This window comes from Vidua macroura, chromosome 8, assembly GCF_024509145.1.
Source record: "Vidua macroura isolate BioBank_ID:100142 chromosome 8, ASM2450914v1, whole genome shotgun sequence".
Lineage (NCBI taxonomy): Eukaryota > Metazoa > Chordata > Aves > Passeriformes > Viduidae > Vidua > Vidua macroura.
In genome coordinates this window covers 34,258,691-34,284,069 of record NC_071578.1, presented here as the reverse complement: position 1 = coordinate 34,284,069, position 25,379 = coordinate 34,258,691, and the positions used below count along the sequence as shown (strand labels likewise).

Below are 25,379 nucleotides of genomic sequence, written 5' to 3'. Positions count from 1 at the left end.
GGAAAGCAATGAGTTACAACCACTCATCCACTTGGAAATACCGTAATATTTTTGTTCACCCTCCTCTGAAATCTGGGGCTATTTATGAAATACATAAATTACTGGAGTCTAAATGAATCCCACAGGACAAAGGAATAGCATTCAGTTATTTCCAATACAACTTCATCTGCAATGACACTAACTCATGCTGTTTTTCATTGTTTCCACAAAGCATTCCTCCCTCTTTATCCATTGACTCACTACCTGGACAGGTAGATTTCTTGTCTAGCTGCTGTGCAATGTTAATTTCCTCACAGAGAGAGACTAAAGTGATACCTGAACATCCACCTCCATAGCCTTGGTCAGTGGTATTTGGATCAGCTTCATCCCAAAGTAGTGTGCTGCCTTGTCAAAGGCAGCGTGGGCACTCACCGGGACCAGCCTGGAAAAGGAACAGATCAAAGGAATGTAACATTTGCTGTCTCCCATCTCCAGTGGCAGTGGCTGAACAGCCTCAGTTAACCCTGTTTTCTGAGGCCTCACATCATTATCAGAGCCTTAAATGCTAGAGAGGGAAGAAAAGAACCACCAGTGTTTCATTTTTCCTTTAACATTTTCCCCTCAAAGCAATTAACCAGAGAAATATTTCCCATGCACCATCTAGAAAAGAGGCAGCACATTAGAGACAGCAAATCTTCTATTAGCAGTGTAATGATTAGCACAATTCCTTATTTGAGCTCCAACCAGCCTCAGAGTTCTCAGGCTAAGCTTTCTTTGATGTGAATAAATCAAACCCCTTGAATACTTCAAAGGGCCTGACAATCTGCTCAAGAGCAGAGCTGATCTGAACAGGCTGTCTAGAGCAGCAGACAGGTATTGCCAAAATACAGCTGTTCAGCACAGCCCCCAGCAACATCTGTGCCCCCCAGGCTGCTTTAAAACTTCCTGTGCTTTTGAACTCTTCTTTCCACATCGGTTTCTCTCCTCCAGACAGAGATGGACAAGGAATAGGTGGCAATGAGCTGTGAAATGAAGGATTACTGAGGTCCAGCACCATCTCAGCTCAAGGGGACAGTAAATCCCACAAGCCCCCAAAGGAAAAAGCTGTGGTGGCACCACTCACATTTCTGGCTGCTTGATGCCTCTCTCATAAGCCAGGTCTCTGTATGCCTTGCAGGCCATCAGGATGCTCTCAGTGCCCCCAGATGTCATCTGTCACCAGAAAAGAACCAAACAAGGAAAAATAACAATGGGTGTTACAGGAGGGAGAAACATAAAGGGCATGCAGGAACAGCATCTCTTGCCTCTGATTTAGAGATGCACAGGACAACTCAGGGTTTAAAGGGCAGCAGAAGCCACTGAACAGCACGAGGCAGCTTTCTGACACTCAGCTTGAAAATGGACATTTAAATGCTGAATCCTCTATTGAAATGGGATGGGGGAAAGGGAAAACAAACAAGTATAGAATTCCAGAGCCCAGCAGGAGGGTACCATATTGCACAGTCACCTCACAAAACTACTCCTACTTAAGCTCTTTATTACCTGGGGATTGTTTATCTGCATTACAGATTAATTATGCCACGTATACGGAAACAACAACGTTGATTCTGTGTAAAGTCAGCTGCAGTCCAGCAGGGTTTATTAGGTCTGGAGCAGTGCCACGCCAAGGCACAGAGTCAGCCCAGGGTTGGCACCACTCATCAGCTACACAAGCTTCCCAGAAGCTGGAATGCTGCAGGACTTGGAACTCTCCCACCTGTTCTCTACTGAGACCAGCCTAGGTCTGCTCAATACCAGAGCTTCTAAGCCCTCAGGGACACAAGGAATTTTACACCAGGAGGAATTTGTGCATTCCCCTCCCCAGCCAGTCCAGTCAGCACCCACACCACCCACTAACCCTGCTGTCCCAGCCCTCTTCACCCTGACCACAGGGTTTGCATCAGGAGGTGGAAGAGAGGACGGCGCACACAGGTTTATTATTGCATACTTGAACTCGAGAGCTGGTGCAAATACACAAATTAAACTCTTTACAGGAAGGAATTCTTCAAGTGGAAGGTCTCTTGTAGGTCAGCTTCTATGAGTTCTGGCATGCAGGGGACACTGGGTACAACCTTCCCCAGTAAAATTTTAACCTGGGAAAATGTGAAGTTGGTTTTTCAAGCAGCCTGCAGGACTGACTTATTGGTTGAGCCATAACCTGAGGATATGGGGTAGCTGGGACAGTTATACAGAGGTTCACATAAATGAGGAATCAAAACCTACTTATACTGCTTATGGAGGGCTAATTTTGCTCCTCAGACCTGCTGAACCAACTGCAACTTCCCCTTTTAACCTCTTCCCCCTCAAAAACAAACATAAAAAGGACCCAATCACATTTGTATGCCTTATGACATCTGGAAGTTTGGGTTTTCCTTAGGTTTTTCCCCGCTGACATGGCTGCAAACCCTGAAAATGCCAAGAAGTGTGACTGTGTGACAATGACTAAACCTGAAGTACAGAGATAAGGAACAAAGTCCACAACCTGCCAGGATTTGCTCCTAACACAATCCAAGCCAGCAGCAGCTGCTGCCACAGGCAGCGTGGAAGTGACTGTCACACCACAGACAATTCCTGCTTTTTGGGGGAAGTTTAAAAGCAACAGCTGTCAGAGATAAAACCAAACAGAGCTTCACACTGGATAAAGACTTCGCTGCATTAATTGTGGAGCAAATGGATGGCAGCAGGAACACAATGTTTTAAGGGTTTTATGGGCTGTGCCACTCACTTCTCAACGCCCTTTATGAATCTGTCAGGTTGTGATTACCTTTGGGAAAAAAAAACCCAGCTGGTGATAGACTGCCTTCCTACTGGGTGGGAGAAGAGGAATGGGATTATTGCATACTTGCACCTATCCTTGCAACACTGATTAGGATAATGATTGTGAAAACTTTGCTAGGAAGGACGTGGGGATCTTGGGATTCGTGTTAGTGAACACCAGGCCTGCTCCTTGCTGGGCAGCATTCCCTATGCTCACCTAGATAATCTGCTCTTGAAAAAGCAGCCTCTGTACAGTCTTATTCCCATTTCAATCCTAACAGCAAAACACCAACATCTTGCCTTCATATGCAACAAGCCTTTCCTCAAAGTCTGGCTTTACCCCCGCATGGAAACGCTGAGCCACACACAGTTTTTGGCAGGTCAGAGCCAACACTTGTCAGCAGCCAGTCACATGAGGGTAAGAAGAGCATCCAGGATGGATCTTCTCCCAGGCACCCAGACTGGCAGACAACCACACAGAAAGCTTGCTCAGACAGCTGAAAATCCACCCAAAAAGCTGAATTTCAGCCAGCTCAGCTTCCTACATTGGCCCACAGTCAGCACATTGCGAGTCTCCACCATAGAGAACTGCCCGAGTCCAGAGCAGCACCTTTAGCCCAGCACTGCTCCAACAGCAAAATCCTCTTGGTCCACACGGATTATACCTGTGGATGGAGCCTGCTCCTTCACAGGAGGCTTTGTCAGCTTAGCCACTGACAGCAAACTCGTTCTGCTGTAGCCAGAGACTGAATCACTGTCACAGGATCCAACTTCCCCGGGGCCTGCGGCGCCCAGCCAAGGCGCGGTGATTCAGCGCCCGCCCAGGGCTCACACATTCTTCTCTCCCCTCAGTGGAAGTCCACAGGCTCTTCTATGCCATGGGAAAAGGGGCTGGAAACAGGCATTGTTTAAGCAGCTCAGCAACCCTGCACTATCTTCAAAGGCCAGGCAAAATGAGGGGGGAAAAGGAAGGTAAACAGACATTTTGTGTTCTTGATTTATTTGTTGTTTTGCAAATGGGAGGGGAGAGGAGAGAGCACAGGGAATAAATATCCCTCCTGCTTTCCAAGCTCAGTGTATCACTTCCATTGCTCCCTCCCTCCAAATCCCAGTGCTCTGGAACCTCAACATTACAACAGCAATAAGAGATATGGTCCCTATTCCAGGATTCCTTTGGTCACGTCACTGTCAAACTGTCAGACATTAAAGAACCACTTTGGTTCGTGGTCTCTGAAGTTTTGCTTCCATTTTCACCTGAACAAACATGTCCATTCAGACCCTGGAGACAAAGCTGACCAAAAATTTCATTGAGCTGAACTACCCCATGAATTAAAAAAAAAAAAAAAAAATGCAAACTACAATCTATTTCTAGGGTAACAGTAAAAAAACACACCACAATCCACTGCATGGTCATAATGTTGTAGCAGCCTCCCATAAAACCCGCAGGTTGTAAATTCCACAACTTGTGTCTCTCAAGGTGACCTGCTCATCACTACAGATAAAGTCTGACAGATCTGCACAGTTTAAGCCCCCCTCAAGACGTATCATTCACATCTCCCTACTTCAAATGTGCAGCCAAAGTTTGGAAGCCACAGAATTTGGGGAGAAGAGACAAAATGGGTTTCTACAGGAAGTTCAGGCTTGCATCTGGGTGATTTTACCTTCTCTCTCCTGTCCTCAGCTGTAGAATAAGTGGAAGTAGAATTCACAGAGAGATCCACATCAAGTATTCACATGTCTCACATGCACACAGAATTTTTCCCTACACTTCAAAGCTGCCCTTCCTTTTTAAAGTTCAAAAAGCTACTTAAAAACAAAAATACTGCAGCTTGCGTAAAAGTGGTGATTTCTCCCCAAATTACAGGGGAAATCGACACAGCCAACACTGCAGAACAAAGCACCTTGTGAACATGAGTACATCAGACAAGAACAAACTCCCCTGTTCCTCTTTATGTGCTGAGCTTAATTAGTCCTTCCAAATCATTGCAAGAATGTGATTAGAATCTTCCAGGCGCCCTAACTCACCGATTCCTGTCTCTTTGCTCTTGCATAACACAATTAAAGTAAGAACAATAGTAGTAATTAAGAGAGAAATAGGAAGCATCCATCCACTGCTGGAAATTATTACTTTTAAAACTGCTTAAAAACTTGAAGCAGCTCTCAGAGCAATTGAAGGCAAAGGCATGTCTGAACCCCCCCAACCACCAGGGCACTGTTAGAGCTTCTATGTCCATGGCTGCAAAGGAGAACTACAGCCCACGTGGCTCAGCTAAAGGCAACTCGTGTAAATAACACAAGCTGCTCGTCTGATTTAACATTGAGAAATGTAAAAAAGACAGGTTTAATTTGGGCATTTATGAAACACACCAAAAACCTTCAAACAGGAAGCTCCCCAGAGATCCTGCTGAGGGAGTGTCCACATGACACAGGGCAGGACCACACAGAGATCCCAGAGAACCTTGGGAGCAGTATGGATGCGTCACTGGGCTGCTGTTCCCAGACTGAGCAGCAGAATATTACTGCCACAAAGTGCTGTTCTCATGGAAATCAGAGCGCAAAGGAAGTGAAACTGCCTCACTGAGAAGTCCAGACGGAAACTTTTTGGTACTTTCCATGCAGCACAGATGCAGACACCCTCTCCAGAAAGACCAATGAGTTCCATCTGCCTTCAGGGACCACCACCAACACCAACAAACTGGCCAAGCAGTCCCTGCTGCTTACACCAGGTCAGTAAATCCAGTGGACAGGGGCCTGGCACTACAACACTCTGCCTCTCAGAGGTGGCAGTGAGGGAGTTCAGGGGGGAAAAAGCAGTTGTTATAAATTTCAACGCTGCAAAAGTTGAATCGAGTAAACCCAGAGACCTTCTCAGTAAAATGAGCCAGCAGCCCCTCTTGAACAGTTTAAAGATAACTCAGAGCATTGCACCTTCCCTGTTTAGCATTAAAACCTCTCTGCTTTACAGTCTCACCAGTTAAAAAGGTCTAACTGCAGCACTGAGCCACCAGCTGCAGCAGGGCCTTCCAAAGACAGAAAGTAAATCATCAGTTTGAAAAAATCCTCTTTTTAATTGAGTTTGCAACTGTCCAAGCCTCTAGAAATTATCCTGAAATGTTAATTCAGTTCTGGGGAGAAGAAAAGAAAATAAGAGAAGTCTTTGAGCCCAACTACTTAAAGAGCATGTGACCTCCATATACCCACCCACATCTCTCCACCAGTGATCAGCAACTCTGGACACTTCACAGTCAGGAAGAGCAGTGGGATGAACACAAAAACTCCACTGGAAACACTCACTCAGACATGGTAATTACAGGGCTGCAATTAGTCTTCTGATCAGCTTTCCAGCCCTCCCCTTCTTTCTCCCTGCCAGTGGGGCTGTGTTCAAGCAGCTAGGACAGAATTCCACAGCAGGCTGTGCACTTCCTTTGCTTTGTGGCACTGTCCTCGGGGGCAAGAGGAGGACAGAAGGAAAAGCAGGATTCACCAGAGTATATTCGTGCAGGTCTCACTTTGGCTGCAGCAGTTTTTTACCTGTTCTGACCTTCTCTTAGGCAATCCCACTTTTCCATTTCAGTGGGAGAGCACCCAAGGCCAAGGCTGACACCTTTACATCGTGTTTTACATAACAAAACCCGAAGATCCCCTGTGCAGGCTTCAGCAAGCAATGTTCCCCAAGCTGATGTCCCAACTGCTGAGAGAAACGAGTCCCAACTGCTGAGAGAAACGAGTCCCAACAGCTTCATGCCCAGCCCCTGCCCTACTCCAGGGATAATCTCAGCTCTGCAAGCCAGGAAGCAGCTGAGGTGAGGTGAAATGGTTTTTATAAGCAAAGAAGCACATTGCTCCTGTAAACTTGAATGTGGTACAAGGAATACAGTCCTGAGAAGTCAGGTCAGAGGGTGTCCCCTCCTCCTCTCAAACGCAATCACATCTTGCACTCCCACACACCTGAGCTCATCTTCAATCCCACTGGGAGTCTGATCCTAACTACACCTACTACAAAGCTACTCCAGTACTCAACTCCTTTACACAAGCAAGCCTCCAGCTGACAGGGAAAGCCCACTCAAAGCCAGTTCAGCTCCTAAGTTCTTGTGTCAACACTGCCAGCATCAGTTTAAGAACACACATTTGGACTCTTGCTGGGAATTTCATCACGACTGTAAAACTGGTTTGCACAGGAAGGTCACATGAGCCTGGAAACACAGCTTTCCAGCTGGACAGCTGACAATCCATGCCATGCCTGCTTGTTGGGGAGTAGCCAGCCAGCTGGCCTTGCCCTCAAGCTCAGCAATCTGGCAGGCTCGCAGATTTCCAGCTCAGAGACTAAAACTGAGAGGAGCTTCTCAGAGTGACACTTCTCTGTTCACAGTTCCCCACTGACATCCAGCCAGGCTGCATTACACCAGTTCTCTTTTCCAACTGCCATCAAGCCTGTCACTTAAGAGTGGGGAAAAAAAAGCTGAAATAAACGGTCTTGTTTAGAGAATTGCTCCTCTGAGTGAAATTGTCTCTCTCAAGAGGAGGAATTAAGCAACCTCCACACAGCTGGCATGGAATACACCAGAATGAGCTTACCCCCATGCTCATCTGGAGAGCACAAGGTGCACTTGCACTTACCAAAGTCAAAAATTCCCAAAATGTTCAGGAGGCAAAGACAGGCTACTTACAGCACCACAAGATTTGGGGCCACCGTGGAAGAGCGTGCAGGCAATCCTCACTACTTCTGCTTCCATCTTCCTCAGACCAGGGAATATATCTGGATGGAGAGGATTACTCCAGGCAAACTCTTCATACACCTTCAGAAAACAAAGAGAGAAAGTTAGACTTGCAGATGAGGCTTTAAGAATTCCCCACATGCACTCCAGAAGCAAATTAGCTGCATTTTACTGTAAGAACATTACAGAACTTAACTGCTCCTGCAAGTAAATGCCACAAGCTGGGAAGCTGAGGAGTAAAATAAAGAAAAAATAAATGCTTTTCTAAGGCATTCAGACCTTCGGAGTGGATTCTACAGCAGAGCAGTATCTCTTGTTGTAAGGACAGATCTAATAATTTTGCTGGTTTTAAAGAAGAACACAAGATACATCCTGGAATTGCTTTACACAAATCAGGAAAAAAAAGTAACTTAGCAGAACCTGTTCTCAAGTTTACTGTTAAGAGGGGGTTCTGAAGCAGGCAGTAAAGCACAAATGCCCACCCACAGCACAAGAAAAGTGGCTGTGGAAACCAGTATTTCTGCTCATTCTATGTGGACTCAGAGGATACAAGGCTGGAACAGGCCAGCCCCAACCTCCTGCAGTCCAGATCAAAAAGCAACTGCAGGGATGTTAAATAAAATACAGCAAAACAAACCAGTGAATAATCAGCATAAACAAAGGGAATGTTTCCACAAAGTGATCCAAGCCGAGGCCCCTCCAGAAAGGCTGCTCTGAGCTTTGTTTCTCCAAAAGTGGCACAGAAAATGTCAACAGGAGGAAGAAAGCAGCAATAGCAACCACCAAACAGAGCCTGCTACAAAAACTGTTCCCAGGAACAAGAGGGCCAGCCTTCCCTTTCTAGCAAAACAACTCTGGAAGGAGATGTACTTGAAAACAAACCTTTAGGCTGTTTAGGTTATTTTGCAGCCTTCTCAAATGGAGGAGTTCCTGAGCAGGTAAACAGACCTCACAAAAACACCACTGAAGCATGTCAGTGCTCCATTGTCTAAGATTTGGACCACACAGCCAGACCAAAAAACATTTCCCAAAACCCTTTTGCTCAAACCAAGAGGAGTTTAGTTTTGCTCAGTGAAAGCTGTTCCAGTACCAGTCTCCAGTTCTCTTGTAATTACTAATTACTTGCTCACTCAAAACAGCACCTCACCTGATGAGATCCCAGTTATCTCTGCGAGGGGTTTTCACAGGTACAGTTAACCTGGCCAGAGTTACACTGCCCAAACTGCCACTAATTCACCTTCCTAGACTTAAGTTTTACATCTTCCCCATTTACTCTGGCAGGCTGGAACAGCTCTGAGGGGTTTCTGGTCACCCTGAAGATGCAAAGTTGGCCTGCTTGCACTTTTACCTTCACCAGCAGGTGGGTGAGTTTCTCTTCACCACTGTACACAGTCCCAGAGACTTTCCCATCCTGCCAGCGCACGTCTCCTGGAAGAGAGGGAAGGGCACACTGCTCACAAACACAGCCATTGCCAGCCAGGGTGGAAAAGCACATGGAAGATCCCCTCAGTTCCACAGAGGAGGACTCAGCTTTTGAGATTTCCCCGAGTTTTGCGGCCCAGGGACAGCTGTGTGTGAAGCTGAGCCCCTGGCACCATGTGAACTTAGCAAAGAGCAAGTAAATGATGACCAAAGAGTCAGCACATAACCAGCATGTAGCTGGAGCAAGCAGTTATATGAATAAATAATCCACTTAATCCCCAGCAGTCTCCCCAAACTGCTGTTCAACCAACTGGACACTAAATTAAAGCCACTTTCAAAGAGCACCCGCCACCACTGCAAGCTGAGAAGAGATGCAAAAGCCAAATTTGTAGTGCTAAAATCCACAGTGCTGGCACCCCAATTAAATTTCACCTAATCTGGTACTTCCAGGCAACTTCCAAAGGGGTGGGGGGGGGGCAGGGAATAGGGGGGACTTTAGAAAAGAAAAAAGAACCCAGTGAAGGAAGGAAACAAAAATTTAAGGGAAAACACATAGAGAAGCAACATTAGCAATACACAGCAGTAGAAAAGAAGGAAGTTGTCCCAGGATACTGGATCATGAAATTGTGTGTTTCCGAATTTGGAGCAGATGCACTGTTGTAGCAGAAAACTCAAGGCATTTCTCAAATTTGGGATAGGAGCAGGGCAGTTGTATCTTCTCCCCTGGACAGGAAGTCACCCAGACTTGCTCATTAGGAGTAACAGGCACACAAATCAAGGGGAAGATGTTTACATGAGAGAGGCAACTCTAAGTGTCAGACACTGCTTGTGTGGACTCAAGCCAGGAGAAAATCATCATGACTCTTCCTTAAAAGGTTTTTTCAAGGCACAAAACATTGTCTCTCTTAAGAGGTCACAGTCTTGGAAATTCCCTAACAATCCTACTTGGAAGTTGCTTTTTTGATTGTGAGTATTTTCTGGGGCTTTACATTTCTGGTAAAATCAAACATCAAGGCACCTGCTCAGATATGCAATCCAAAAAGAGAACTTCTCCTCTCCTCAGCTCTCCCATCTCCCTACAATTTTTGTGGAAGGAACAGAATTTCAATGTAAATACCTGAACGCAGCATTAGAACCCACGAATCTTGGCCACAGAAGAAAAATAGACAAAAATTTGCAAGGGGACAAAATATTGAAGCTGAAACCATGAGCAGGATTCACTGGGATTCATTTAAGAGAGGAAGTGTCATGTGTGGTGCCTGCTGCAGTACAGACTCACCTTTTGAGCTGTACTCTTTCATCTTCTGCAGCACTTCAGGCTGGCTCATGCCTTGCTCTGGCAGTGCTTTGATATAATCCCTTTCATCTTTCAGGAAGGATAAACTGGAAGTGACATCATTCAAGGCTTTATCAATCTTCTTTTGAATCTAAAAAGAAAGAAAAAACCCTATCAAACTATGGCACTGGTCAAATTCTAAATAATTATTGAGTGTGTGCAGGACAGGACCTGCTGCCTGTATCTGTGGTGTCAATGGAGCAGACAGGAACTGACCCCTTTCCTTAGTGCTTGAGAAAATAAATCTCAAGGAAAAAAAACCTGCATTTTTATCCAGCAAACCTTTTCAAGTCACAGTTTTTAATGTGCAGAAGTCTTCAGATGCTTTGGTTTGTACCTTGCCTCCTCTACCCCCACACACACAGCTTAGAAACTCACAGAGACACAATAAAGTCATCTCCACCATAGGCACAGATCTGAGATTTCTCTCTTCCCACCCACACCCTGCACTCAGGAAACTCCAGACTTCTTCTCACAACACATTCCAAAGTAAGGATCTTTCTTCCAGGCAACACAGGTGTTGGGATATTGACTTTTGGACACTGGAATGCCTCAAAGTCAGGGCCTCTTGCAAGCACCTGATAAGTTATCAGGTATCAACCAACCAAAGAGCAGGAAGAGGACACAGATGGGACACAGCAAGAGTGCTCTGGCACAGGGGAGCAGGGTTAGGCCTGGGGAGGGAAGTCTGGACACAACAGGGGTTGTATAAAGTGTCCTTTTCTAATAGGCAGGCAAGAAACAAGCAGAAAAAAATTTGCTTGATCAAGGGCTAATGAGGTTAGGAGGTGAAAGCTGGGGCACTTAACAGGACAGGGAGGGGATTTAGCCCCTTCCAGAGGGATATGGGAGAAACTGGAGAACTCCTTCCATCTCCACAGCATAAGGAAAAAAATGCCTCTGTGCTACTCTCTTTGGATAAAATTGCCTGGAAGAGATCTGACCCCTGGAATCAACATGTAAATACAGCAGCACGGCAAGCAGCAGGAAGTGCAATCAAGTGTGATACCATGGTTTATGAGGTGAAATAAACCCAGACGTGCATTTCTTCATCCCCAGTCCTTAACCTGCTAAAACATGCTGACAGTTGTGGTTTCAAGTTTTTATGAGGAAAAAAAAACCAAAACCCACAAAAAAAAAAAAAAAAACAAAAAAAAACAAAAAAAAAAAAAAACCAAACACTACAGCTCCTGGGTCATTTTAATGATTACACAAAGTGCTGATATCCTTCTGCTAACTTTTGCTAATAGGTATCTGAGCCCTGAACAAATCATGGCGAGCTGCTTGATTAAAATAAATACCCTTCCACATTTCACAACAATGTGGAATTGCTGTCAATGTGACAATCGCTGTCTCACACTTCACACTGCTTCAGAAGAACAACTCCAGTTCAATCGTGTCCCTTCTTCCAGAATTAAATTCATTTTCTTAAAATCTAAACCCAAGGACACGTTACTGGAGAATTCAGTCATTCTTGATTAATAAAAATAGCTCAAAAGTTAAAAAGAGGTGGAACCCCCTTATTATGGGAGTGACACTATGACAAAAAGATTGGGTAGAAATTACATGTGTCATTAAATCAGGAGGCAGCAGAAGACATTCCAGTTCTATATCCTGGGTCATTAGGATCACAGTGACATGATAAAGATGCACAGAACTGTATATTCTCCAAGAGAGCTGAAAAAAAGGACCTGGAGTAGTCCTCTAAGTACTTGTTCAAATACTTACTATAGCCCCAACAAATGGCATTTTTCTCAGCAGTTTAAAGAATTGCTTTTTAGTTCGGGATGTCAAACCTGAAAGACAAAAGGCAGAAAGGAACCTAAGAAACAAAAAAAAAAAAAAACCCAGAAACTTCTGATGCAGCTCATGATCCAGGCTCAGCATTCCTGATCCAAGCTGAAATAACACAGGGGACACATGGTGAGAAGATGAGTGGATCCAAGAGCAAGGTTTTCATGGATGGGCCATGCCATGGAAACATCTGGACTGCAGAACAGCAGCCATCTACAGGAATCAGTTATTTGTTTCTTACTTACATAGGAATTCACATCCACATGTGGAATTTTACAGGAAAAATAGGGATTTCAGGGTTTGCTAAAGGTAAGGAATTATTAACATTTCCTGCCTCTTCAAACCAGAACAGTTACTTGAAAACAAAATCACTGAGCAGTGTGGAACAGGCTCCCAGACCAAAGGAGGGAGCAGGGACATTTGTGACAGTGTCAGCCACAACAAAACATGGATTTGCCCTGTTTGATGCACTGGGAGGTGACTCAGGGAAAGGGGATGGACGGAGGGAGGAGCAGAAATTCCACCACAGCACAAAGACTCAAATGAGAGAAGCCACTGATGACAAGCCCTGGAAAACTCCTCGGGTAGCTCTAAAGGCAGGAATGAAATCTGGATGACACAGATGCTTTACAGCCACCAAAAATACCTTCCCAGTCCTACCTGCACAGCAGCAGTTACAGGACAAGCCAAAAAAATAACTAAATAAAGTTTAAAAACCAACCAATTTAAGACTTTGCAATTTTATCTACACTTCATATATATTTCACTTCATATATACAATTTCAAAAGCTGACAAGGACACTAATTGGCACATCCTGCAGTAAATACTTGTTAGTGCCCTGCTAATAACATTTCTGTTGCACATCTCAGTGTGCACACTGTTTCATCAATCATTTTCACAGCAAGAAAAGACTGCCAACTCCTGAAAAATTCTGACAATCTCCTAAGAGCTAGTCCATACTTAAACAAAATACATTGGGCAACAGTACAGATACTAGCTAGGAAGATGACTGTCCTGAACAGAAGTTTCATAGCAATTTGTTCCTTACACTGTTCAGCTGCCCCCATGCCTACAAAGAGAAAGGGCTGCTTCAGAAACAGACACAGAAGGAGAAATCAGGATAAAAACTTGGCTATTTTTAACAAGCTGCCACCAGAGTGTAACCCCAGGGCCTGTGGGAACTGAAATGCACCTCTGAGGGCATGGCAGTGACCTCAGGCCATCACACGACCAGAGAAAACTGCAGGTTCTGCAGAACTCAGCTCCACTGAAAAGCTGCCAGTACCAGAAACCACTCAAAACAGGAAGATACTCCGGAAATATATTAAAAAAAAAAAAAAAAAAAAAAAACACAAGAAGAAAATTTCCTCACACTATCACATGCAATTATATCTTGAACATTTTGAGGATGAAATGTGCCCCCAGCATGGAATCAAGACCACATCTCCTCCCCCAGCAGGAAGGGAAACAACCAAGGGTTATCCAGACACTGTGCAGCAGTGACTAAGTTCACAGGAACCCAGCTCTCCATAAATCTCCCCAGGCTTTGGGCAAGAACAGAGTATTATGACAAGCACATGGTTTAGCCAAAGGAAGAAGGGAGGGAAGGAGACAGAAGCACATTCCATGCACCCTCCGACAGAACAGGGGAGCTTCATTTACCAGACAGGCCTTGACCTTAATTCAGAAGAATTTGGTCAATATTAGGTGACAGCAGCAAGTCTGTTTTAACAAGTGTTTGGCCTTGTTCCACCCTCCTTCCTTCCACTGCCCAGGAACAGCTCAGGTAAAGGTAAGAAACCCCCCATGTTGAATACTTACTCTCAGGCTGGCAGAGGAAGCCATGCAGCCACACACTTGCAAGAGTGGAGGAAAAAGTCAACCCAATGAGCTGCCAGGGCTCCAGTCCATCACAGCGGGCGTTCACAAAGCCTGTCACTTTCTCCCAGTACATCTGCAGGATTTCCTTGTAGGGAGTAATGGCATCCTGTGCAAAGGAAAACCAGAAGGATATTGAAGAAAGCACAAATGAAAACAAGTAGAGCATCAAAAAGCCAACTGTTGATTAAAAAGGTGCTTTCTGGTATGTAGACCCCATGCTTTCCTTAATTCCTACAAAAATTAGTTTGAGTTTTAGAATTTCCTGTGCAAAGGAAAACCAGAAGGATATTGAAGAAAGCACAAATGAAAACAAGTAGAGCATCAAAAAGCCAACTGTTGATTAAAAAGGTGCTTTCTGGTATGTAGACCCCATGCTTTCCTTAATTCCTACAAAAATTAGTTTGAGTTTTAGAATTGTGTGTCCTAGAGATACATTTCAACTAAACTGGACATCTTCTTTTTCTTCAAGTAAAGAAATATTCTAATTGCCTTTCAAAGAAATCAAATTCTTCCAGCCATTTTTTGAGTGGTAGATGAACTAAACTTTCTAAATCAGTGCTATGGATCCTAGATACACAGTTTAGTTCTTTCTAGAAATAATTTTAAGCAAGTGTGTTTTTAGCTGTTTATTTCTGAAAATTGAAATTTCGTTCACGAAGGTTTCATTTTTTGGAAATTGTATTTTGGATCACTGTAGTACAAATTTAGAGAACATATATAATGTCAAGCAGTCTGTCCATGTGAGATCTGAGATGAAGATGGCAAAGGAAGAGGCAAGGGTCCCACTCTGTTAGGAATCAGAGGATTTTGGTATCTGAGCTGTCCCAGGCCATCTGTGCACTGTGGACCTCACTGAAGGATCTGTGACATAAAAAGGAGATATAGGAGATAGTTTTTATTCACTGCCGCTCAAGAGTCACAGATAAAAACACACACCTTTAGAGACTTCAAATACTGAGAGAGAAGCACCGAGAGCAGATGAGTAATGTAAGGTTCTCTACACAGGCCCAAGAACCACCACCAGTGCCCAAGAGAAGGAACTGTGTTAATTTTTTTCCAAGGAATTCTCAGGTGGTGAGTGAAGGTACCACCAAAACAGGTCTATTAAGTACCTCGGGCTGGATTTTCAATGAAGATGGAAGCACTCAGCAAGTCCTTAATTTAAAGATCTAATTAGCTTGTTACACACCAAGGGGGGATGGGAGAGGAAAACACTGCTGCCGCCAAAATAACCCCCCGAAAATGGTGATGCAAGCACAATTACAATGTCAAAGCAGGAATTACTGTCGGGACACAGCCCAAGTTCCTAATCAATAGCTTCAAACCAGATGCTCTTCAAGAGCTCAGAAGAGGGTGAGGAAAACTGGATGTGCACAGGAGAGAAAGGACATTTCCCCCTGAACAGGGATCTTCCATCCAATCCTCTGGCAAAAGGTTTCTAGGGATAAGAAGAATAAGCAAGAACAGAGCCCCCTCCCAAATCCCTCTTCCCTTTTGACCAGTCCAATTTAACTGGGGAGATCTCCAGCACTTGAGAGCTTCACCCTCCAAGCAATAGGGAAAGTACAGGGGGCTTTTCAAGCAAACAACAGGGAAAGTACAGGGGGCTTTTCAAGCAAACAACAGGGAAAGTACTTTAGTTACAAAAGATTTGTAACTAAACAAATTGGAAGGAATAAATCCTTGTTCCTGTGGTGTTGGATTTGGGGTGAGAATAGAGCAGTTTTTCAACAAAGCACTAAATTAAAAACTGTTAAAACTTCCCTTCTCAGGACCCTTCACAGGTCTCACTTCTGGGTCAAGCCAACAACAGGAGCAGCATTTGATTAACTTTTTTTAAGGGTGTAACGTGTCATTCCAATACAACTGGAGAGGCTACTAACAGTCTAAAAAAACAGCCAACTTTTTCCTAATAACCAAAGGAGGAAGGCAGGTTTCCTTACCAAAAAGCAGCACTAATGAATAATCACTACTTTGGAAAAGCAGTAAAATGCATATAACACGGCAGAGTTGGAAAGTATTTAAGCAACCCAAACACAAATTCCAGCAGAATTAATGCATGAATTCCAGCGTTTACCCTGAACAGAGGAGGGTTTTCACCCATGTCCCAGCACAGGCTGAAGGGACAGGACTGAATTTGGCAAAAGCAGGCAGCACTGAGCTCTGAGAAGGCAAATTAGCACCCATTCACTTGGCAAAGGGCAATTTAAAAATACATCAGAGCCACTTCAGCCTCCAAAACAAGGCGGCCACACAAACCGCTGCAATTAGGCGATGTCCCAGCTAATGAACGCCCCATCCTCCAAGCCGCTCACCACAAAGCCGATTTAACCCCGGAATTTGAGGGAAGAGCCACCTTTTCCAGCTAACCACAGGTGCTACTTAAGTTTCAGTGAGTTTGCACAATCTTCACTGGCAAACCCCTGGAAATGAGCGTTTAAGCAGCAACAATGACTTTAGTTCTTTGCCTCGGACGAGACGCCAGGATATCATTCTGGTTTGGAACTGCACTTAAAGGATGGAAATGGAGCCACTAATGGGCTGCTGGCTCAATAGCTGCTCTCAACTCATGGCAAGAAAATGCTGCAGCGTCAAATATAAAGTGGGCTGTGCCTTTTCTTTTTTTTTTTTTTTTTTCCCTGAAGATGGAGGACAGTGTAAGCCCTGAATCAAAATGGAACATGACCTTCTTGACAGAAGTCACTCCAGTCAATGGCCAAGCCAAAATAAATAAATCTGGCAAGAAATTGACTTCACTCTTGGAGAAAGCTCTGGACAGAAGATGCCAGCTGTCTGCACACTTTGTTGTCACTGAAACCCCTGAGAGCTGACATACAGGAACTCAGTGGCATATCCAAATTTTGAACAAATGAGAGAAGATTTTCACTATGTTCATAAGACACTGAAGAATTTATTCTCCTTTCTTGCTTTAAAAAAACTCAATCTGAAATCAATCCACAAGTGTTACGGTTTGACCAGGTAAAGTTTTCTCTGTATTTCATTCTCACTTTCCTTCTTCACTCATTTCATACTTAGATGAGTTTGAAGGATGAGGTTGATCCATTTAGGAGGATAATAAAAACTGGGATTTAAAAACCCAGTGAAAACTGGCACGGAAGATGAGTTAGAAGTGAATTACAATTTCTCAGCTCCCTGGCTCAGTTTTTCCCAAATGCTCCTTTCCCTGAAAGGATCCAGCAAGACATAAGAGACCTTTACTTTCTGAATTACTCACTTAATCCCACAGAAACCAGAGGGCATTCAGAAGGTGGCACTCGAATGTTTTTACTACACCCAGGAACATGCTGGGTTAAAAGGGAGCTTGTAAAAAAAGAGACAGAGTGACTTTTTACATGAGCAGAATGACAGGACAAGGGCGTGTGGCATCCCACTGACAGAGGGCAGGGTTGGATGGGATGTCAGGAAGGAATCCTTCCCTGTGGGCTGGTGAGGCTGCCCCTGGATCCCTGGAAGGGGTCCAAGCCCAGGCTGGACTGGGCTCAGAGCAACCTGGTCGAGTGGAAGGTGGCTGGAACTGGATGATCTTTAAGGTCCCTTCCAACCCAAACCATTCTGGAATTCTCTACGACTGCAGTCCCATACCACTTGCTCATTTTACAGGGGGAACAAACAGCCTCTGGGTAGCCCAGCCATCAGAATCCCTTGTCCTGCAGCCCTGGAGGTGCTGCTCAGAGTGAAAAAACTCTTCCTGTTGCTCCAGCTGGGCTAAAGACAGCAGGCTGACCTGATTTTAAACCTGTCTACAGGACAGAATTTCATGTAAGACAATAAACTGCTTATTTGTGAAGGCATAAAAAAAAATAAAGGTTTCCCTTCCCATTAGAAGAGAGTAGATAAGCTGCTTTTATTTCTGTAAGAGAACCTTCCCCACACAAAAACTTCACAAGCCACAGGATTATTTCAGAAGCAATTTAAAAACCTGACTTATGAGCACACTAAAAGCAGGGAGGAAAAAAAATCTCCACTGAAAGGTTTGTTTTTAATTCTCAGAGCAGTAGACAGACACAGGTATCAGATAAAATACTAATTGCTATCATGCAGTGCTCATTTGTACTGATATTAATGCACTCAGCTACCTAAGCAGTTTACATATTGAATTTTTAGCTGCACAGATTAGGAATACATCCTTAGTACTTTATTTCTAAAAGTCATTAGCTAGCTGTGCTGGTTCCAGGGATAGCACTTACGCCACTACAAAAGAGCACAAATTATCTGCAGTAATGCTCTTCTGTCCCAGATGACAGAAAAGGGAGGGGGGAGGAATGCCAAAGCTAATGAGAGCACATTTTGCATTTTTGCCAGAACAGCATTTCCTCGGCTGCGAGTTTTAGGATGAAAAAAAGCTTAAAAAAATATTAAAAAAATAAACAGAACGGCAATAAACTGGAGAACCTCAGACTTTCTTTACAAGTGCCTTCTGTTTCTGTGCAAATTGAAACACTGTCTGAGTTTACCTGTGGGAAAAATGGGAAGAAAGATTTGACCAGCTGAACCTCCCTTCCTCCAAAAGAACGTTTAAAGTGGGTTTCAAATGGGGCCACAGAATCGAAGCAGCTTTTAAAGGCAAGCTTATGTTAAGCAATACCATGAGGCTGACTGTCCCAGGAGGAAGGGCTAAGATCAAAGAATCACAGAAAGGCTTAGGCCGGAAAAGACCTTAAAGACCATCTTGTTCCAAACTCCTGCCATGGGCAGGGACACCTTCCACTATCCCAGGCTGCTCCAAGCCCCATCCAGCCTGGCCTTGGGACACTTCCAGGGACACCTTCCACTATCCCAGGGGGCTCCAAGCCCCATCCAGCCTGGCCTTGGACACTTCCAGGGACACCTTCCCTATCCCAGGGGGCTCCAAGCCCCATCCAGCCTGGCCTTGGACACTTCCAGGGATCCAGGGACACCTTCCACTATCCCAGGGGGCTCCAAGCCCCATCCAACCTGGCCTTGGACACTTCCAGGGATCCAAGGGCAACCGCAGCTTCTCTGGGCACCCTGTGTCTCCACCCTCTCAGGGAAGAACTTCTTCCTAATATCCAATCTAAGCCTACTCTCTGTCAGTTTATACCACACCCTCAGCTTTCACCTGAATCCACACATATTCCCAAACTAGGGACCCTCTGACCACTTCTCCATCACCGAAGGTGTATCGGGGACAGGTAAAGGTGATATAGAGACTCTATCATCAGAAGGCATGAAAAGACATTTTATTATTAGAAATTTACAGTTCTTATAGAAACAATGGTGGACTTAAGACCTGACTGGCCTTTAGGAATCTTCTATCACATTACTGGTGAACTATGAACAGTATACTCTGGAGAACTATATTTATAAACAATGGTTACAGAAAGAGAGATAACAATTGTTTGAATTCTTTCTCCAAGTTTCCTCACAGCTTCTAAAATCCTGAGAGAACTATGTCTCTCTCTGTTCAGAGGATATGTAATTACTACACTTCTCCACACACCCTAACCTGAACATCTGTGTCTGCCATCAGCTTCCTCACATTCCCAGAGCTGAGGCAGGAGGTGGCTGTCACACAGTAAATCCAGGCCAAGGGACATGGCTCCAACAGCTCGGATTACCGGTGCTGCCACTGTAATTAAGGCCTCTGCTCCAACACGACGAGTTCTTCCCAGGAGAAGCTTCCTGACTAAAAACAAACCGCACCAAGCCAGCAAGGACACGGCAGCCTTGCTTATTTATCCTGCTCCTAAGTAGAAGGAAGGTTTCAATTAGCCCTGCCTCTGCTGACACTTCATTGCCTGCACGTGCTCTGGCCACAAATCTGACCAGAGTAACCAGCCTGAGACTGGACTCAGAGCCACCAGCCTGCCCAGCTGCCACCAGAGAGCTGGCAATGGGATTGAGCAACACCAGCCCAGCCTCCTCAGAGTGCTGCTGCTGCCTGTGCCTGTGGTGTTTTGGTTTGCACCCCAGTAATGACTCTGCTCCTCCCGCCCTCCCTGCCAGCCCCAGCCTGACAAATACCTTTGCATAAGCACCAGGCAGGGAATATTTGTTAGTCAGCTCCTAATTACAGCCTGAGGTCTGGACCACGTGCTGCCCAGCCGGACCAAAGGATGTGGGCAGACAGAGCGACACCGGGTGCGTGATCGCTCAGAAATGAAAAATCCTGAACTTTGGGATGTATGGGTTGTGAAAAATGCATATTTTATGATTGGCTTTTCGCAAATATTAAAATGAATATTATATGCGTAATGTTAGAAAGTTATGCTGTATTAATTCTCTTGAGTGGTGTGTTAAATATAGTTTCAGGTTACAATATAATGTTAAAATAGAAACTATGTGATGTAAGATATTTTTTTACTAGCTCAAGAAAAGGGATAAGATAATCAAGAAACTCTTTGCACAGAGATAACAGCCACAGGACACAAAGAGTTACAGCCTCCTTATCAGAAAAGACAAACATTCTTCCACCTGTGCTCTGTCTTGATGGAACCACCAGGATTAAGGGGAAGAAGTTGACAAAAACCAGAAAAATTTTTAATTTTCAAGGAATTTCTGCATCATGTATGAGATACATGAATATGCAACAGGCTATGGCTTTTAAGGGCGATTCCTTTGTTCACAAGGCAGATTTTGGGAAGCTCAGTGTCCAAAAACATCCGGACGTCCGTAATTCTTTGCTTTTTATTGTCTTGTAATTGTCCTAACTCTAAATTTTTATTACTGTAATTGTATTACTATTTTTATAACCATTTTATTATTATTAAACTTTTAAAATTCTAAAAACAAGTGATTGGCGTTCTTCACAGGGTTGAAGTAAGTGAAATTAAAAACACGTTCAGGCCACACTCATCTTACCACAGCTCCCCAGCACACCAGTTTCGTCTGCACTGCATTGGTTTCCACCACTGCCACACTGAAACCTTTTTCTTTTCCTAGAATGACAGCAGCTGGGGAGGGGAGGTTTGCGACGTACAGTGTCTGCAAAATGAATGTATACATACCATACCACCGGCCCTAAGAGCTCAAGAGGAGTGGCTAAACAATGGCTAATTATAGCCTGGGCACAAAAACAAACAAGGCAGCAAGTCAGAGTAAGTACAGCAGCATTCTAGCTTCCAATGCAGAGACGGAATGTAAAACTACCAAAACAAAATGGGAAAAGACTGACTGGCAGCTCAGAAAAAGTACTATTTTACAGGAGCCCAAAGGACTCCAAAAAATCAAGTTCAAATTTAGCTTAACCCAAAATACACACAAGGTGTCGTATTCACGTTGCTCACTTAAGCAAACCAATTTAGAGAAGGTTCTGCACACATCTAGGCACGCTCCAGGCAACACAGACCTCACAAGAGACAGGATTCACCCAATGGTGTGCTCATCATGGATCTCTGTGGGTCACCAGCTCAAGGAATGTGCAAGGAAACATCCTCTGCTGACACCCACAATAATTAGGGTAAAAGAAGTGCCCAGCTCCCTGCATGCTGGGGTTCATCTGGACATATTTTATTCCTGCACGCCTCAGATCCTTGCATACCTTCCAGAGAATAAAATGGGTATTCCTTTGAAATATCTGGGAGCACCTGGGTGCCACCAAGAGGTACCTGCAGCACTGAGACACGAAGTCTTGGCAGGAGCAGTCTGGAAGCAGACCCCAGCATTGCAATTGTTCTGGGAGCAGGCATCCGTGAACAAAGGCAGCACGGAGCCCTGGCACAGCTTCCCAGCAGGGTTATGCAAGCCTCAGACAAAGCCCCCAGTATCAGCACAAACTGAATGCTGCTGTTCTACATTACGGGCCCTGCTCTAGGGCAAGTCTGACCATAGGGCAGAATCCTCAAAAATTATCTTATCAACACCGACACGCACAACCCTTCAACCCCTGCAATATCTAGTCACATGCCCTTCCTGATACGGCATGGATAAATCTTGATGAGCAAAGAGAGGCAAAGGTAAAAGAACACAAAGGATTCTGAGTGACTTCTACACGCAGATTTCTAGGAAATATAAATTTTTCCTAATACAGAAAACTGTATCACAATCACCGCAGCAAACAGACCAGGACACCTGCTGCTACATCAGTTGGTAGAATCCTAAATCTCAGATCATGCTTAAAGGCAGGACTAAACCATGTACTAGGCCTGGTAGTACTTGAAAAGAAATTACTTTCACTGCCTGGGATGCAAAGAATAGGAGCAATAGAAATGTAGGATCACACACCCATTTGGTTTGGGAGAGACCTTGAAGTTATCTCATTCCACCCCCTGCCATGGGCAGGGACACCTTCCACTATCCCAGGCGGCTCCAAGCCCCTCCAGCCTGGCCTGGGACACTGCCAGGGATGGAGCAGCCACAGCTTCTCCGGGCTCCCTGTGCCAGGCTCTCACCACCCTCACAGGGAGAAGCTATTTCCTCATACCTAACCTAAACCTAACATGCTGTCAGTGTGGAGCCATTCCCCCCTGTCTCTTGTAGAGAGTCTCTCTCCACCCATCTTGTCACTGGAAGGCCACAATGAGGTCACCCCAAAGCCTCTCTTCCCCAGGCTGAACAATCCCATCTCTCCCAGCAGAGCTACTCCATCCCTTTAATGACCCTGTTGCCTCCTCCAGACTCCTTCCAGCAGCTCCAGGTCCCGCCTGTGCTGGGTCCCCCAGGCTGGAGGCAGCTCTGCAGGTGGGGTCTCACCTGAGCAGGGGCAGAATCCCCCCCTCCCCTGCTGGGGCTCAGCCCAGGGCAGGACCAGCTGCCACCCACAGCACCCCCAAGTCCTTCTCAGCAGCTCTGTGGTAGAAGCAGCTGGTGCAGGAGAAGATCAGATGGAGACGTCTTTTTATTGGCAAAGTTGTGTATTTGGAAAAAGAGACAAGCAGAACCCCGAAATCCTCACTCAGAAAGGGGCTCCACAGAACCCCTTTAAGCACAGGAGCCACAGCAATGCTGTGATTGCTGCCACACCAGGCACACCACACTCAATAAATGCTGGGATTTTTTATCTCCACACCACCAAGCACTGCTGGAGAAACCCCAGGCAGGAAATGAGGCAACACCTCAGCAAACCCTCCCCTGCTCAGCGACTCAGATGCAACTTCTCAGGGTAAGAAGAGGGTGGGGAACTCCGAGTAGGGTGGACATGAGCAGAACACGGAAAAATAAAGATTTTACCCCGTCTAGGTAAGAAAATCTCCAGTGCTTCGCACTGCCTTTTGCTGAGGTCACAGGAAGGATGCCAGAGTGAAACCACAGCTTAGGGAAAATGCCGTGTGTCAGTGTTTCTCCATAGGAAAGCCTCATTCCGCGAGTACAAAGCCAACTTCCTAAGCTTTCCAGTAGCCAGGGATCCTGTGCAATAGCTACTGTCTAACCTAGTGAATAAAAGAGCAGACCTGGGCAGGTCTTTCAGGTGCAATGAGCAGCAATTTCCTCCGCAAAGCTCTGGCACAGAAGGGGCTGAGGTGAGAACAGCCTGACCGCACAGCACGGCTCCAGCAGCCCCAGGCCAGTCTGGACCGCCCCCTGCTCAACAAGCCAAGGACTTAGCCAGTGCCAAATTTTGGCAGCTGAAAGCAGCCCCAACACAAGCTGTGCGGGCTCTTGGTGCTGTCCCACGCCAAAGCTGGAAGGAGCAGCAGCACTTGGGAGCTTGGGAATGCAACAGCCAAGCGGGACAAAGGAGTGGGACAAAGATAACGCTGTTCCATTTATCACTCAGCAGATGTGATCTCCATTTCCCTTGATGACAGGGGGAAAACACCCAACTAAACCAAAAAAAAAAAAAAAAAAAACAAAAAAAACAAAAAAAAACCCACTAGTGCCCCTTCCAGGTTTGAGGAATTGCAAGATTCATGCCGTGCCAATGCGGGCTAGGGCCAGCTGTATTCCAAGCAATCCCGAAGTTTGCTCCCAGCTAAAAAAATAACAGCCAATTAGCAAACCGTGTCTCTAAAAAAAAAAAAAAAATACAACAATCAATCAGCAAACGCGACTTCTCTCAGCCAGATCAGCACCTCCACCAAAATCACAAGGAAAACATCGTTGTGCCCCACCCAAGTGAAATTAACCAGACAGGGGCGAAAACACCATTTCTGATCCTCTCTGCCCCGAAACCAGGTAACTGCGGCGAACGAGGAAAGCAGTGTGTGAATAAAAACACACGTTTACGTTTAGGGGGAAGGGCACGGGCCTCGGCTGGGGGCTAAAAAGAGGGCCTGACCTCACACCCACCCTCGGCCAGGCACCCCCTGAGGCGCGTCCGCGACCCCCCAGCCCGCGCCCAGCCCCCGCCGTTCGAGGCCCGGGCCTCGCTGCCTCACAGGCCGCGCCGGGACACCGCTCTGGGACACCGCACCGGCCCCGCAGCCCCCGCTCACCATCGCTCCTGCCGCCGCCAGCTCTTTCGCTCCTTCCTCCCGTCTTTTCTTCTTCCCCGCTCCTCCTCCTCCTCCTCCTCCTCCTCCCGCTCCCCGCGGGGTCCCGGCGCGGCCCTGCCCCGCCCACTGGCCACGCCCCCACCGCGGGAAGGCCACGCTCCATCGCGTGTATAGCCACGCCCCCTACGCGGGAAGGCCACGCCCCCAGCAGGGATGTCACGCCCCCATCGCGGCGAGGCCACGCCCCCTCAGGGCGGGGCGGTGGCGGGAGAGCAGCGCCCTCACCTGGAGGGAGGCGGTAAAACCTTACAGACAGGAGGTTTTTTTGTTAAAATACAAAAAAAAACCCAACAACCAAAAAAAAACACCCACAAACAACAACAACAAACAGCTTGTAAGCCCGCCCCGGTTATTAATAATCTGGGGCTGGAGCCCTTCTGCTTTAGATCCGGCCTGGGACAGCCCAGGGTGTCCACCTGGAGAAGAAAAGTCCCCAGGGAGATGAGACCTTAGAGCCCCTGCCAGCGCCCAAAAAGGGCTCCAGCGAGCTGCAGAGGGACTTGGGACAAGGGGGGATGGATTCACACTGAGAGAGGGCAGCGTTAGATTGGATTTTAGGAAGAAATCCTTCCCTGTGAGGTTGGAGATGTCCTGCCACAGGTTGCCCAGAGAAGCTGTGGCTGCTCCTGGATCCCTGGAAGTGTCCAAGGCCAGGCTGGATGCGGCTTGGAGTCACCTGGGATAGTGGAAGGTGTCCCTGCCCATGGCAGGCAGTGGGGACAAGGCAACCCTTAAGGACCATTCCAACCCAAATAATTTTGTGATATCTTTAGAGGAGAGGTTTTGTTTGGTGCCATATATAAGGCAGGAACATATATATATATATATATGTATATGTATATATATGTATATAATATATATATAAAATATATTATATATTATATTTTATATATATTTATATTATATTTATATATATATATATTATATTTATATATATATATAAATAATGCTGTAACTGGCTGTTACAGCATTATCCAGTCTGTTCCTTCTGCTGATGCATGGATTAAAATCTGCTCTGTTCTGGGTGGATGAGGTGGGAC

General features: G+C 45.7%; 1 protein-coding gene across 1 annotated transcript in view; it reads right to left on the bottom strand.

The window, feature by feature from the left end:
* SGPL1 (sphingosine-1-phosphate lyase 1) overlaps positions 1 to 24,323 on the bottom strand; it is a 31,457-nt gene extending 7,134 nt beyond the window's left edge. Inside the window, exons 1-8 of the mRNA XM_053984212.1 lie at positions 24,280 to 24,323; positions 13,865 to 14,030; positions 11,977 to 12,044; positions 10,192 to 10,339; positions 8,839 to 8,918; positions 7,443 to 7,571; positions 1,103 to 1,191; positions 316 to 421 (exon numbers count right to left, since the gene is read on the bottom strand). Coding sequence (XP_053840187.1) covers positions 316 to 421; positions 1,103 to 1,191; positions 7,443 to 7,571; positions 8,839 to 8,918; positions 10,192 to 10,339; positions 11,977 to 12,044; positions 13,865 to 14,030; positions 24,280 to 24,282 — 789 coding nt within the window. The 5' untranslated portion in view covers positions 24,283 to 24,323. The remainder of the gene's footprint in view (positions 1 to 315; positions 422 to 1,102; positions 1,192 to 7,442; positions 7,572 to 8,838; positions 8,919 to 10,191; positions 10,340 to 11,976; positions 12,045 to 13,864; positions 14,031 to 24,279) is intronic.
* Between the last annotated feature and the right edge of the window lie 1,056 nt (positions 24,324 to 25,379).